This window comes from Nicotiana tomentosiformis, chromosome 8 (assembly GCF_000390325.3).
Source record: "Nicotiana tomentosiformis chromosome 8, ASM39032v3, whole genome shotgun sequence".
Classification (NCBI taxonomy): domain Eukaryota; kingdom Viridiplantae; phylum Streptophyta; class Magnoliopsida; order Solanales; family Solanaceae; genus Nicotiana; species Nicotiana tomentosiformis.
The window spans coordinates 114,308,356-114,323,545 of NC_090819.1; the positions used below are offsets into that span (position 1 = coordinate 114,308,356).

General features: G+C 33.7%; 1 protein-coding gene across 2 annotated transcripts; it reads left to right on the forward strand.

The window, feature by feature from the left end:
• Window positions 1-1,364: 1,364 nt before the first annotated feature.
• On the forward strand, window positions 1,365-5,575 carry LOC104119468 (nuclear intron maturase 2, mitochondrial). Of its 2 annotated transcripts, XR_011410576.1 has the most exons (2): window positions 1,365-3,840; window positions 5,371-5,575. XR_011410576.1 is itself a non-coding variant. In XM_009630984.4 (1 exon), exon 1 carries the CDS (start codon window positions 1,571-1,573, stop codon window positions 3,737-3,739), a length of 2,169 nt encoding a protein of 722 aa, XP_009629279.1. In that variant the 5' UTR covers window positions 1,365-1,570; the 3' UTR covers window positions 3,740-3,887. The 2 variants fall into 2 exon arrangements, 1 of the variants encoding a protein (XP_009629279.1); XM_009630984.4 differs by lacking the exon at window positions 5,371-5,575 and having other exon boundaries at window positions 1,365-3,887.
• The last annotated feature ends 9,615 nt before the right edge of the window (window positions 5,576-15,190 follow it).

The window sequence follows — 15,190 nt, forward strand, 5'->3', positions numbered from 1 at the left end:
CTTCGGTCGGACTTTTCAAAAAATCTTATATTTTCCAACTTTCGCCAAAATATGTCGAATTGTCCTGCGAACTTCCAAATTCAAATTCGAACATACGCCTAAGTCCGAAATTATTATACGAAGCTATTGCCATCATCGAATTTCCATTCCGGGGTCGTTTGCTCAAAAGTCAACTCTCCGGTCAACTCTTTCCATTTAAACTTCTAAATAAGAATTGTTCTTTTAATTAAATTCCAAAAATCAAACTCGAGCACACCCACATGTCATAATATATATTACGAAACTTCTCGAAACCTTAAGCCACTGAATGGGACGTAAATTCTTAAAACGACAAGTCGGGTCGTTACATTAATATCTAATAATTATTTATAATTTCTATATATAAGGTTTACTTTTAAGGTTGTTTGTGTATAAATGTGATGAATAAGACTTATTTGACTTTGAAATGAAAAACAGAGTGGTAGTAATTTTGTTAAAATATAATGATCTAATGTGTTTAAACAAGACAGATCACAACATGATATATTTAGTATAATTTAATATTGATACTTAAATGAAATGTAAGTACTAAAATCAAGGGGTTAGGATGTTACAAATATAGAAAAAATAGGGTGTCCACTATGAAATTTGAGAAATAATATCATATCTTGCTTCTTTATTAATACCTAATGATTCTATATACTAACTTTTATCTAGAATGTTTATATATTTAGGGTTATTTGCACATAATTCAAATAACTCAAGTAGTTTTAATATGGTATGTGTCCGCACATCGCGCGGGTACTAATACTAATTCTTAACTAAATACATTATTAACTACTTATGCCTTGTGACTTTTTTCTAGGCTGTCACTTGACTTAAGGAGATGATTTTTTCTCTCCTTTTAATAATATATATATAAAAGATAACTACTTATGCCATGTGACTTTTTTCTACGCTGCCACTTGGCTTAAGAAGATGACTTTTTCCTTTCCTTTTAATAAGATATAGATTTGACATGAATAATTTTTTAAACAGTTTCCTTATATTTGTTTGCATTCTCTCTAATTAACTACTAAACTCTAAATTAAAACGATTCTTTTAATCTACTTGTACTCATCTTGAAATATAAATAGAGTAGGTCATTTGACAACAAAGACTGGATTGGGACCGAATATAGATGGGTAAATTCACAAACAACCACTTACTAGTAATTAAAAAATAATTATTTTTGTGGAGTTTCAAATTTCGTGAAACTTCATGACAGTGGCTATTTTTAAAAAATATGATCTAAAATGGTGCTATTTCTACAAAAGTGGACCTCATTATTGGATCCGATTAGCTGGTGAGATAACCCGATTTGAATCCAAATTTAAACCGAAAGAGCTCGTGGATCAAAAAACCGTTTAGGGTTCAGTAATAGGGTTTAAGGGTTTTCAGTTTTCCCATTTTCCCTTACTCTTTCACATTCATTCTCAGGGATATATGGTAAGACCTCAATTTTGTCTTCAAATTTTGTTCAAATTTTCATTTCAACTTAAGTTTTGAATAATTATTCGAAGAATTTTCTCTCACAGATGCAAAATATCTGATGCATCAACGTATAGTAATTTCCAGTCATCGGGTACTGAAAATTACTTCATTTTTTTCACCAAAAATCAGTGCTTTATTTATCCCACAATTGAATATTTGTAGCCCTAGAAATAATGTGTTCACTGTATTTAGTGCATATATGTACACTTCCACACACACTAATAGGAGAGCACCGGACCCGAATGATCCGGCCACCTTAATGAAAGAAGATGGTATATCACTTTGTTGTAGAATGTGGATTGATAGTTTTCGAGAATCCGATAAAACAGTGACTAATTTAACTGATTATTTAAGGAGGTTTGAATTGTGGGTATTGGCTTATCAAAAGGTTTCTGCTGATGATACGGGTGCGTATATGCCCCGGAATGCGATAACGCGTTCGGCACTTGAGGATTTGTTGGCCTTGAGAAATGCAGTTCTTGATAATAGGTTTAAGTGGGGGGCTAGGTTGGAGTTCTTCATTAAGTCTCCGAGGGATAAGACTGATTATGAGTCGTTGTCGAAGAGGAAGATTAAAGCTATCTTGACTACAACACAGCCGAGCCCATTTCAAGATAGGGTTGTTCAGGAAGTGTTGTTTATGATATTGGAGCCAGTTTATGAGGCTCGGTTTTCGCAAAAGTCATTCGCTTTTCGACCTGGAAGGACTGCGCACACGGCTTTGAGGGTTATTAGGAGAAGCTTTGCGGGATATTTGTGGTATATAAAGGGAGATTTAAGTACGGTTTTGGACGGGATGAAGGTTGGGATGGTGATAAGTGCGTTGATGAGGGATGTACGTGATAAGAAGGTAGTTGATTTGATAAAGGCTGCATTAACTACTCCTGTTGTAACTAGCAGACCTGATGATGGTGAGAAAAAGAAGAAGACGAAAAGAAAGTATCAGAAAAAGAGAGTCCTAGCAGATGATGAGCCGAAGCCTGATCCATACTGGCTGGAATCGTTCTTTGGGTTTGCTCCAGAGGAGGCCGCGAAAGTTCCTTCATGGGGTCATTGTGGTATACTCAGTCCGCTTTTGGCTAATGTTTGCCTTGATGAGTTGGACCGCTGGATGGAAGGTAAGATCCAGGAGTTTTATCGGCCTTCAAAGAATGATGTTATTTGGAATAGTCCTGAAGGGGAAGTAGAACAAGGAAATACTTCTTGGCCTGAATTTGTTCCTACGAGTGGGCCTGACAAAACCAGGAAGATTGACTACATCCGTTTTGGTGGTCACATTCTAATAGGGGTAAGGGGACCAAGAGCAGATGCTGCAACACTAAGAAAGCAATTGATTGAGTTCTGTGATCAGAAATACATGCTCAAGCTTGATAATGAGAGCCTTCCTATTGAACACATAACAAAAGGTATTATGTTTCTTGATCATGTATTGTGCCGTAGAGTAGTCTATCCCACACTTAGATATACTGCTACTGGTGGGAAAATCATTAGTGAAAAGGGTGTAGGGACACTGTTGTCTGTCACAGCTAGCCTGAAACAATGCATTAAACAATTTAGAAAGTTGAACTTTCTCAAGGGAGACAGGGATCCAGATCCACAGCCGTGTTTTAGAATGTTTCATGCTACTCAAGCCCATACAAATGCTCAGATGAATAAGCTTTTGACCACAATGGTGGAGTGGTTCAGATATGCTGATAATAGAAAAAAGATTGTTAATTTTTGTTCTTATATCATTAGAGGTTCACTTGCTAAGCTCTATGCTGCAAAATATAAGCTTCGGTCACGGGCAAAGGTTTACAAGATTGGTTCTAGGACTCTAAGTCGTCCTCTGAAGGAGAAAAAAGGACAGTCACCAGAATACCATAATTTGCTGAGGATGGGTCTGGTGGAATCAATTGATGGTCTCATGTATACCCGTATGTCCCTCGTACCTGAAACTGATTATACCCCTTTTCCAATGGCTTGGAGGCCTGATCATGAGAAGGCACTGCTTGAATATATAAAGCTGAGTGACCGAAAAACTCTGGATGAGCAACAGAACTTTCTTAAAGAACAAGGTCTGATTTCACCTCAGGATTACATTTCAATGCTTGTTTGGAACTACAAAAGAAACGCTGTTCCAGTAGAACAGAAAAGTTTGTTATTAGGCACAGGTGAGGAAAAAGATAATGAAAGAAATGAAAGTGATGAAGACGATGAAGAAGGGGTTCATGCAGCTGAAGTTTAAGCTAGATTAGTACTTTTTGGAAGTCTTTTAGACAATTTTTGCCAAAGATTTTATTGTACTGAACAAACTTGTGTTACCAAGCAAAGAATACCAGCTTGTATGTAAGTATATCCAATTATATAAATTGAGATTGTTTTCCTGTTCTCCATCTCTGCTTTCTGTTTAAGCTTCAGTGTCAGCTTCTACAAGCAAAGTGTATATTGTTATGCTGCTTATGTATTCATTATAGTCTATGAACTTGTCTGCAACCCAATACCCTATATTTCTCCTGGAGAAAGGAGTGAAATAAATGGGAAAAGAAAGAACCTGAGAAACGGTTTAACAAAATACTTTTACTTTTCTCTGTAAACATATTATATTGTTTGAATTAGCTCCCATATTGATCAAATGATTCTTCAAGAACAATCAAATCCCTTGTGATATATATTTACTATGTATTGGCATTGATCTTAGTGATAAGAACCGACCAGTTAACGTCTTTGTTACTTCCATTGCAATTATGCAAAGAGAATGGAATCTTTTTAGTATATGGACAATGGTTGGCAAACTTTAATGTCCATGTGCAGATATTTTTGTGTGCCTAGGCGATGTTTGGCTCTTATAAGTTATATTTAGTTGGACATTTTCTGAGTAAACATCCACTCTTTTGTCATCGGTGTTTTTCCTGGTTGGTACCATCATTGTACTTGACATAGAGAGTTCCTAATGTAAGCATCTTTTATTTATGGGAACCAACACTTCATTTTCTCTGCTTAGTAATGATACTTTTGCTGCAAACTGTGTTGTTAAACTTGAAACCTCTTTCTTATGCTCTGTATTTAGTCTATTGGATCAAACATCTTATTTTCTAACACTGGAGGAGTGTTGTTTTTTCTTTTTCAGATTTTCAGTAACTGCTTTTATGATCCAAGTTCTTCTACTTAAATACCATTGTGGCTTAAATACTGGAAGGATGGAGCAGATTGTTTCTTCATTTCGTTTTATGAAAATCAACCACTTTAGTGTTCATTTTTGTCTTTTCAGCACGTTTATTTTGAAAAGCTAAATAAAGTTTGGATAGGTTTTGGAAAAAGGTTTTTGATAATCTCTCTCTTTTGGAGAAAAGAGTTTGTGCAAGAGAATGTGTCGATAATTTTAGCTTTTTGAAGTTTGGTGAGGGGAAGAAGATTTATGGTTCAAAAAGTGCCTCAAAGCACTTCTCCACCCAAAAATTACTTGGCAAAAATCTTTTTGTAAAACCTTTAGCAAAACAGGTTTTTTTTAAAAAACTTCCAAAATTTAAAAAATGTTCATGTCCAGACACCTAAATGGTTTTCAAATGGTTATTCTCTTGCTTACAGACACAGTGTCACGATGGGAACTTTTTCCTTCATCCTTTCTATAATCTTTATTCCCTGATTTCCTGTGAATGTCGGGTATGATTTAAATTAGTACATCTGAAAATCTGCTTTATCTTGTATTGGTCAAATGGGATGCTTGAAATATGTTATAGCGAGATTTATTGCACCTTAAGGCTGCGTCGAATCACTGGCCAATCACTACCACAAAAAATGAGAAGCTATAACATTCTTTTACCATTTTCAATTAAATATATGCTATTAAAAAAAAAGGACCTGTTGTACATCATTCAGTGCAGGTGCAAATGAGAAACCTAATGATTATCAAAGAAGAAGAAGGAGATGCTAGACATTGGCTGTGATTCTGCTATTTTAGGTGGTTTAGTTTGTTTTTCCCCCCTACATATCTATATCAGCGCATGTCTTGGGAACTAATCTGCAGTCACCATCTAGTGAAGAGAATATTGTAAGTTTAGATCTTTGCTCGTAGCATAATTTTCTATGCTAGTTTTCACTTGTTCTGTCTTTATCTGTTAGGTTGTGATTATCCCCTAATAATTGGGAAAAAATCCAATTATATTGGCTCTGAGAAGCCAGACCAGTTTGGACCACTGTAAGTACCTACTGATCAGTACAGGTGCTTGCATTGTTTAGTTCATCTTCGTGTCTCAGGCAGTTCATTGGTGGTCTTTCAACAATATATCTTTATGAATGCAAGAATACCCTGCCTTAAGTTGTCATACAACAACAACAACCCAGTAAAATCCCACAAGTGGGGTCTGGGGAGGGTAGTGTGTACGTAGACCTTACCGGTAAGTTTTGTCATAGTGTTCGGTAATTTAGCATTGTGGAAATGTTCTGATGGTGTATGCTTTTCTGATTAATGGACTAGCAAATGTATCTTTTTGTTTAAACACTGAAGGTTGTATACCCCAGTTACATTTTCTTCTGCTTTGACTAAATTTTCTTGCTAACAAAACCTTGCACCGTCTTTGTCACAATTGTATGTTTCATCAGCAGTATAATTCATACTTGATTACATAGTTCTGTTTTGGTTCCATTTTCCTTTTCTTCCCGAGTTCTCCTTTATTTGACCTCTAATTTATGTAATGTTTTAAACTACATATAATGTGCAAGTACGCTTGTTGGGGGAAAAGGAAAAGGGGGAACAGGGGCAACAAGACTTGCTGATTAGTATTTCTACAAGAACTGTAAGCAACTCTTTGATGTCCCATGCAGTACACAACTGGTAGTTGCTGCATCTTAAGAAGATACATTAGGTAGATCAGAAGGGACAGTGGAAACTTGCTTAATGATGCACCAGGATATGTCACTCAATTGGTAAAGATTGTAGTTCTCCTTTGCTAGTGGTGTCAACTCTCCTTTCTTCTCAGTGAACTCTTCATCACACGTCGATGTCGCGTCCATAACTGTCCTCATTAGTACATTTGCTGTATTAAAATGCTTAGACAAGAACGCGCCAAAAGCATCCACCAACATTGCAATGGCATCTGCGTAAAGTTCCAAACAGTCTCTTAAGCAGTCCATAGCAAAAGGATCAAACTCTTTTCTATTAAGCAACTTCTCTATGGTCGAAATCGTTTTAGTAGCATTTTCTAGAGCCAGCTCCATTGCTATGATTCCTATTCCTTGTAAGTTGGTAACATGAGTTACAGGAATTACTTGAAGTGAAGTAACACAGAAGTTGTAGTTAAAGTCTGCTGACTCATCTGAGCATTTTTTGCAGGTTGAGTTGATCAAGTCTACTACTGGTGGGGAAATCAGGTAACAATGTGTGGGAATAAATAGTAAGAATAAGCAGCAAAGTGAGAGGGAAAAGAAAGAGCAATGCCACATTATTTTGGAGTTTTAACCTGTTTTGCTCTTTTTCATGTGCTATTGTGAACTTCTACTTATATATTGAAGAGGAGTACTATAATTACCAAAAAAAAAAAAAGAGGAACACTACAGGATTTGACAGCACAGGAAATTTCCTGGCAATTCATCAAACCATTCTGCCAAAATTTGGAACTTCTCACTTCCTGTTTCAAGTACTAGTTAGAGTGGGAAGAGAAGGCAAATACGTTAGCAAACTAAACTATAAATTGATGTTTTATAGACTGTGTACACCAATTTGAATACCTATTTAGTTTTGGCGGAATGGCTTCCTGGCTACTTAGACTTGTAGGGCATTTGAAAGCCGATACATGAACTTTAAACTCTCCCATTTGAACACTCCAAGTTCACGGAATGAGTACTAATAGATACATCAATTGCGTTGACATGTACAACATGTCATATACTAGACTATTTATTACTTGACATGTGTTATTTGTGGGTCCTATTTTTAAATAAATAATCAGCAAAAAAGAAGTTACAAATTAAAAAAGAAAAAAGAAAGAGAGGAAAAAGATCTAACACTTCTCTACTACCCCAGCAATCTCCCTTCTTCTCCGTTCACCCACCTCCATTCCTTTCCTTATTTTGATTCTTGTTCTTTTTCTTTTTCTTCAGTGTTCTTTTTCTCTCTTATTTCTAAATCAAATTCACAACACCACTATACTCATGGTTAGACTAGGAAAAAAAAAAAATTGGAATTTCAGAAAAAATCAATAGGAATCCATGGTTTTGAAACAATGGAGGCCGCCCAATACTATCGCAAATATCTGTCATTTTTTGTGTTTTGACGAAGATGAATTCGATGATAGAGTTTTCTTCAGACCATTGGTGATTTAGAGTAGTGAGTGCTTTTTGACCACTAGAAAACTCCAATGACTACCACCTCCACTTCGCCGGCAACCAATCATATAACCTCATTTTTTCTAGAAACTCCAAAATCATAAGATATAAGTAAAACTACACAATCTTCATATCAAATTTAACCGGAATTAAACTCTCTGATGCTCTCTCTCTCTCCTCGCTTAAGTTGAAGAGAAGCAAGAGGGCGAAAATGAGTACCGACATGCTAGGGGCCTTTTTTTCCTTTTTTTTTTCATTTTTTAATTTTGTTTCCTATTGATAAAGTATTTTCTTTAATCAGATTATTGCATTCACGCGCATTTTCTGCGTGATTGACACGCATTTTGTCCACATCACAATTGTCACTGCCAAATAGGCATGGTCAACGTCAAATGTGTTTATTAGTTAAGGGAATCATGAGTTCGAGTGTTCAAATAAGAAAGTTTAAAGTTCATGTATCGCCTTTCAAATGCCCTACAAGTCTTAGTGGCCAGGAAGCCATTTCGCCTTTAGTTTTTTCTGCTTCAAGATCTACTGCTACATAGATTTTTTGTGAGGTTGTTTCAGAGATTTTACAAAAAGGATCTTCGTGATAAAACTTTCACATTCCAATGTACTCTTATTAAATGTTACAATAATGATGATGTTAAATTGTGTGACCATTTCGTCAAGTTTAAAATGTTAAACATATGGCATTTATTTATGTGAGATGACGTGTTTGGATCTTATTGTTAAGGGAAAAGTAAATCGTCAAACATTAGGTTCTTTTTTATTTTGCGTTTTAGCTAAGATTATTTAGCTAGCGTTTGGAGATAAATTTAGTTAAAACTTGAAAAAATAATTTTTTGAAGATGAGATGAAAAATAATTTTTGAAAGTTAAAATTGTATTTGGACATGCATTTTACTTGAAAATAATATGAAGTTTTGTGAGTAGAAAACTTCAAAAACTACTTTAGAACTGTTTTTGGAATTTGAAGATTTTGTTTTCAAAATTTGTCAAAAAATGGTTAACATCTATAAACAAACAGATATTTGAAAACAAAATTTGAAAAAAAAAAGAGTTTTTTAAAATTAAAAAAAAAAAAAAAAGTTAAATGAATCAAAGAAACAAGAGAGCTCTTCTATCATATCATCCTTTCGAAGTTCAGGTACACCTTATGGCTTATGCATGCACCTTCGTCTTGGTTGTCATAACATTCATCTTTTCACAAATTTTTCATGCTTGAGTGAGATTAAAATAGTAATCTTTCTTAGTAAAATTGTAATAAAATTGGTTGATTAGTATAAAATTGTATTGCTTAAGGACTACAGTACTTTTCCCCCTATTTGGTGATCCTTCGCTGTTGTGTAAGAAAGAAGAGTTTTATTATTCATACTATCAGATAATTTAAAGGGTAATTAAGAAATAAAATTTCATAAGAAAATGAAATTAGTACTTCCAAATAAATAAAGCAATTAATTTCTGCCAGTAGATATAGTAGTTAATTAAATAATCCAAGAGAAAACGGACACAAGTATATACTAGAAGTCTACAAATAAAATAAGAATTAAGGCAAAGGAGAACAAAAAGTTCATAATTCCTATTTTCTTAGCAATCTGGAACCTCCCTTTTCTTATTTTCCATTTTTTTGTTCTATAAATCAGTTGTAATTCCTCAGTTTGGTTGAATATCAGATTATCGTTACATTTGGTAAATATGGATCCATTACACAAAACCAGTGAGTACTACACAACTAATTTACAGTAAACAAAAGAAGATCATATTCATATTCAGATTGAAAGATCATTTCTAAACCTCCTCCTCCTTCCTCCACCGATCACCAGGTCGATCTCTGCTCTTTTTCTCGTGTGATCTCTTCCTTTTTTATTAGTTCCTTTTCTTTTAACGTAATATTAATCATGTCATATAGGAAGGGGATAATCAAGAATTTAGACGTTGTAAGTTCTGAATTAGAGATGTTAAAACTTATATTGTACTCCGTGTACACTAGTTCAGCAAAATATTTGTCAATAGACATAGTTGGCAACTTGGCATGGATTTATATATAGCTTTTTTGAGCCGATGCAATTGCTTCTACTGTCTTCGACTAACCCGTATATGTGTGCGTGTATATATAATATACGGAACAGATTTTGAACCCCTAACTATAAATTGTTGTCGTCTATATATTTTTTGTTTATGTTGATGATGGTACAGTTTGACACGGAAGAGCGAGCTAAAGCTAATGCCATTGCTAATGAAATCCGCCATTATTATGCTCGTTTCCGCCACTACCATATAACAACAAAAATAACAATCCAGTATAATCCCCCATTAATGGGGTCTGATGAGGGTAGTGTGTACGCATACCTTACCCCTACCCTGGGGTAGAGAGGTTGTTTCCGATAGACCATCTGCTCCCTCCCTCCAAGAACTCCCCACATTGCTCTTGGGGTGACTCCAACTCATAACCTCTTAGTTGGAAGTGGAGGGTGCTCACCACTAGAGCAACCCACTCTTGTCCATCCGCCACTACCATAAGTTATTTTTATTTTTAAAAAATTTAAATCTATTTCCTACTACTTGCTTAATTAGCCATCTATGTTTGTTACTTCTGGTTAAATCCTAAACGAATTTTGAAGGGAAAAAAATAGTACTATATATTATTTTTGCTTTAAATCCTTTTACTAACGTAAGTAATACATTATTTATGGGTATTGACTTGTGATGAATGATTAATTAGGTGCCTTGAAGAAAAGGGAAAAGACTCGGAGTGCGAGAAGATTAAGAAGGCTTACAAATCGTCTTGTCCTTCAGAATGGGTATGCAAAAGCTTCAATCTAGTTATGAGAATTTATCTAAAGTTATCTTTAGACACATTTTTCTTAAGTATATATATATATATATGTCAAGAGAGTTCATTCTAAAGTTGTATGAGAACTTGAATTTTCCATATTGCCGCTTGATGTTCTTTTGCACTATACATATATACTAATGAAGTGGTATTGATCTGTGCTTGTGCAGATAGAGAAGTGGCATGAAGAGAATGTGGTTCGAACTCGATAGTTCCAATTGTTGGATCCATTCCATATGTGAAAGAGAGAAGTTTTCTTTTGCTTTGAAAACTTAAGTCAACCAATTAACACTAGAAAAGATTTGGGCAGACTTTTGTGTTGATGTCATTACATACATCATTATCATGGGTATTCTGTAACTATAAATAAGTGCCTCTACTTTCATTTGTAATCACACCAAAACAAAGATAAAGAGAGTGATTTACAGAGTAAGAAGCAAAATACCCTGTGAGGAAAAATATAGAGAGTTTGAGCGATATTGTATTGAGGTAGAAAAATCAAAAGAGGGTTATTTCTTTTGAGTGTTTAGTGGTCTTGAAGTATTTTACTCGGTACCACAAATTGTAAAATCTTTACTATAGTGAAATCAGTTGCTCCTCTCGGACCGTGGTTTTTTTCTTATTCAGAAGAGTTTTCCACATAAAAATATCGGTGTCCTTGTTTCTCTTATTATTACCGTTGGTTACAGTATTTTAGTAATTCGCATTTATTATAATCGTATACCGTGAATATTATTTGAGTGGTTTATTTCCAACACCAATTCCACCGAAAGTGGGGCTTTTTGCAACAATTTGTATTTGTACTTCTTATTTCTTTAATTTTTGGCAATAATTTAATGAAATGAACCATGAACTATTTTGTCTTCTGTACGTGTTAGTACCTTACATTGGTATAGGCTAACTTTTCATTGAGTCTGCAGCTTATTAGATGTTTTTATCATCAATATGGACAAGTGTGGTTTTGCCATAAGAAAAGCACGTCACTAGCTAGCTTGGTAATTAAAGATTTGCATATTCAAATTGTGAAAATAATGGTGAAAAAGACGACGTGCCTCTCCTTTTTCCCCATTCCTAATAGTTACAGATAAACATGTCTCAAGTAGTGGTGTAATAGTTACAGATAAACATGTCCCGAGGATTTTTGAGGTCTCATATGTCGCTGTGTAGTTCCTTGAATCTGGTTGTTAAATATTGGCTATTAAAAGTGTTGATTCCCCCTCCTCCCCCAAAAAAATTTAGGGGATTAAAAATGTTCATATATTTACGGCTTGTTTGGATGGTTGTTATATATCGTTTCATAATGTATTGGGTCGTATTGTATTGTATTGTATCGTTTGACGTATATAATGTTTTAATAGATTGTATTATTTGTCGTCGTTTATGATATCATGCACCAACAATATAAAGAATAAACTTGTAATATTATAATGAAAAAGTGAGATATGAGGTAGAATTATTATATAAAAAAGTATGATAAAGAGTAAAATAAGATTATTTAATATTTTAGAAAGGCAAGATGAGAGAAAAAAATAAGGTAACGACGTGACCACACCAAATTAACCGTTACATAAATGACATTTTTCGTCGTTACGTAACGATGAATTTAACGATACGATACAATAAAATTTAAAGAATAATCAAAACAAATATTGTATTTAAAGTAACGATATAATACAGCAGGTAGCAACCTGTAATACCCGGTATGTAAAATAAGGGCATAATTATCCTTTAACTATAACTTAATTGAAAAAGACAAAAGAGGAAAATAAGATAAATAAACAAGTAATTAAATAATAAAAATAGGTGGGTCAAAGCCCACCAAAAGAGGAGTAGCGTAACTGGAAACTAGAAAGAAGTTTTGAGTCTTTTTTCTTATAGGATTTTAGTACAATAAAAAAGAAAGATTTGGGGGAAAAGGGCACGCAACCTTGCCGCGTCTAAAACAAATCTATACAAGTGGGGAAAAAGGGAACGCATAAAAGGAACAAAGGAGAAGAAGAAGAAGAAAGAGGCTCGATCCAAACTTTAAAAAATTCTAAATACGAACTGATTTTTATGGGCAACAATGATATTTTAAGTTACGTATGATTCCTATGTCAAGGAAAAGAATTTTTTCTTCTTTAACATTATAGCAAATAAACTATATGAATATTTTTTTAAGAAGATACTGGACTAGTTTTGGTTATTTGAGAATACCGAGATATTCTGAGAGTTGGGTATACTAGTTGATCCGTAGAAAATAAGTCATGTCCCGTGGAATGAAAACAAGGAAAGAATTAAGTTCAACGAAATTTAACCGTCTATACTGGTGCTCGTGGAGTTAATAAAATAGATTGGTTTTGTAACAATATAGGTAGTTGAAAAAGTTGAACGAAGTGCTCGCAGCGACAAGTTCGATATTTCTATACGAGTACTGTGAGTAGTAATCTTACCGCAATTTGTATTTTCATAACCTGCATGGTTTATACATTATTTTTGAAAATAAAATGTGTTACCGAATGTTTGAAATTACATATGGGACAAGTCCTTTATTTGATATGGTACTGAATAGTTAACTTGAGCGGTTTACAATTATTTAAAATGTTCTTGCTGTTACCAGACATGTTTTACTGTTACTTGAGATATGATTACCGTTACCGAAATTGAAATACATGATTTGATAAGAATTAAAATGCCCTGTACTATTTTGGAAATGCTTTTATGTGAATATTTATTGTTTACAAAGAAAAGTATAGCTGGGAAGAGACTTTGAAGGATCCCATAGCTAACGGCGGGTTCGTTACACCTGGTGCATCTTGTATTTACAGATTACCGATTACAGTTACAACCCTCGCTAATGAGAAGGTAGAACTAGCATACAGTTACAGTTTTTCCTTGAGTAGGGACCTACAGTTATATTTGACTCCTTTTACGAAAGGGTCCACACAGTGATACAGATTACATGATCCTTTCTTGAACTTCCCAAACATAAGATTTGATATGACAATATTTACAGAGTTTATTACTTAATTGTTAATTGATTCCTGCTTACATGAATACAAACAAGACGGATTGTTGTTACCAATTCTGAAAAAGGGCATTTATTTCATGATATTTTATGATTATTATACAAGCATGTTTTCTGACTTGTCCCTATCAAAAATGGTTGTGGTTAAATATTATTACTCACTGAGCTAGCGACTTACTCCCCGCTATTATTTTTATAGAGATAGCAGAAGACGCAGGCGAAGATTCCGTTAGTTAGAGTACACGAGTTGGCAATTCCTGGTGAGCCCCGTATTTATTCGCGTGGGCAAAGATTATTATTTATTCGTTATAGTGTCTTTCTTAAAACTCTTAGAGTCGCTCCATAGTCATTTTTATGAGTCATAAATATCCTTTTATTGATGTAGACTTGTGATTCGTATTAGACTATTATTTCGTTTACTTGGAGATGAAGTTAATATTATTGTGTTGGAAATATTTCGGGAACGAGGATATGACTTGTTTGGTCGATATAGGTTGGTTGTGTTATTGATTTATGAGACATGTTTATTTTTGGATAGTCCTAAAACAGGAAAAACTCTGTCCGATTTTCTATAAATTACCGATGAGACTTACTTGGGAACACTTGCTCCTAAGCGCCGGTCATGATCCCAAATTGGGTCGTGACACAACCATCCAAACAAGCTGTTAGGGGATTATTCCGAACCTAACTTAAATATATATAATATTTTTTATCATTTGTGGTTTTATTTTGATCAAGTTCATTTTGATTCAATCAAATTGTGGACTTGTTGGTTATGACTCGTCTAATGACATCATTTTGATGTAGCACAGTGAATTTATCACTCATTATAATGTAATTTTTAAGTTAATCCTTTAATAATTTTTATAAAATCATTTAAATTATCATATGACTGTAATTAGTTCTATTTTATTTTAGGCATTGTAAATGCTTCATAACTAGCATTGTTTGTAAATCTTGGTGTAACATAAGTTATTTTCGTATTTGAAACCAATTACTATTGTATTAAGTATTGATAATTTAGCAAATTGGGTAATATTTTGATGAAAATTTTGAATTATAAAAATTGATAATTATCATGTTTAACTATTGATGATAATATGAAATTAAAATTAAAATAATTATGAATAAAAATGAATTCCAAATAAATATTTTTACTAAAGAATACTGTCAACAACTAATAGAAAATGACCTTTTTAGCTAGATACCGTAAATTACTACGCCTACGCATTGTCCAGAAAAAGGAAACACTATATTCTAATGAAATTAACGCGCCACCTTGAGTCACGTGCTCATAGTTAGGGATATGCATAATTTGATAAAATATCCGATTATCATATCGAAATTGAAAATTTTGGTATTTGGTATTTGATATTTTGGTATTCGGTATGATATTTAGTTAAATTTAAAAAAATATTAGTATTAAGTATGATATTTGGTATTTTAAAATGAAATACCAAAATATCGATACCGTATCGAAATATGTATTATAATACATAATACACATAATATTAATTATAATATAAATATTAA

Bases quoted from the DNA above. Each gene is read 5' to 3' on its own strand.
- LOC104119468 (XM_009630984.4), top strand. From the start codon at position 1,571: ATGCATCAACGTATAGTAATTTCCAGTCATCGGGTACTGAAAATTACT.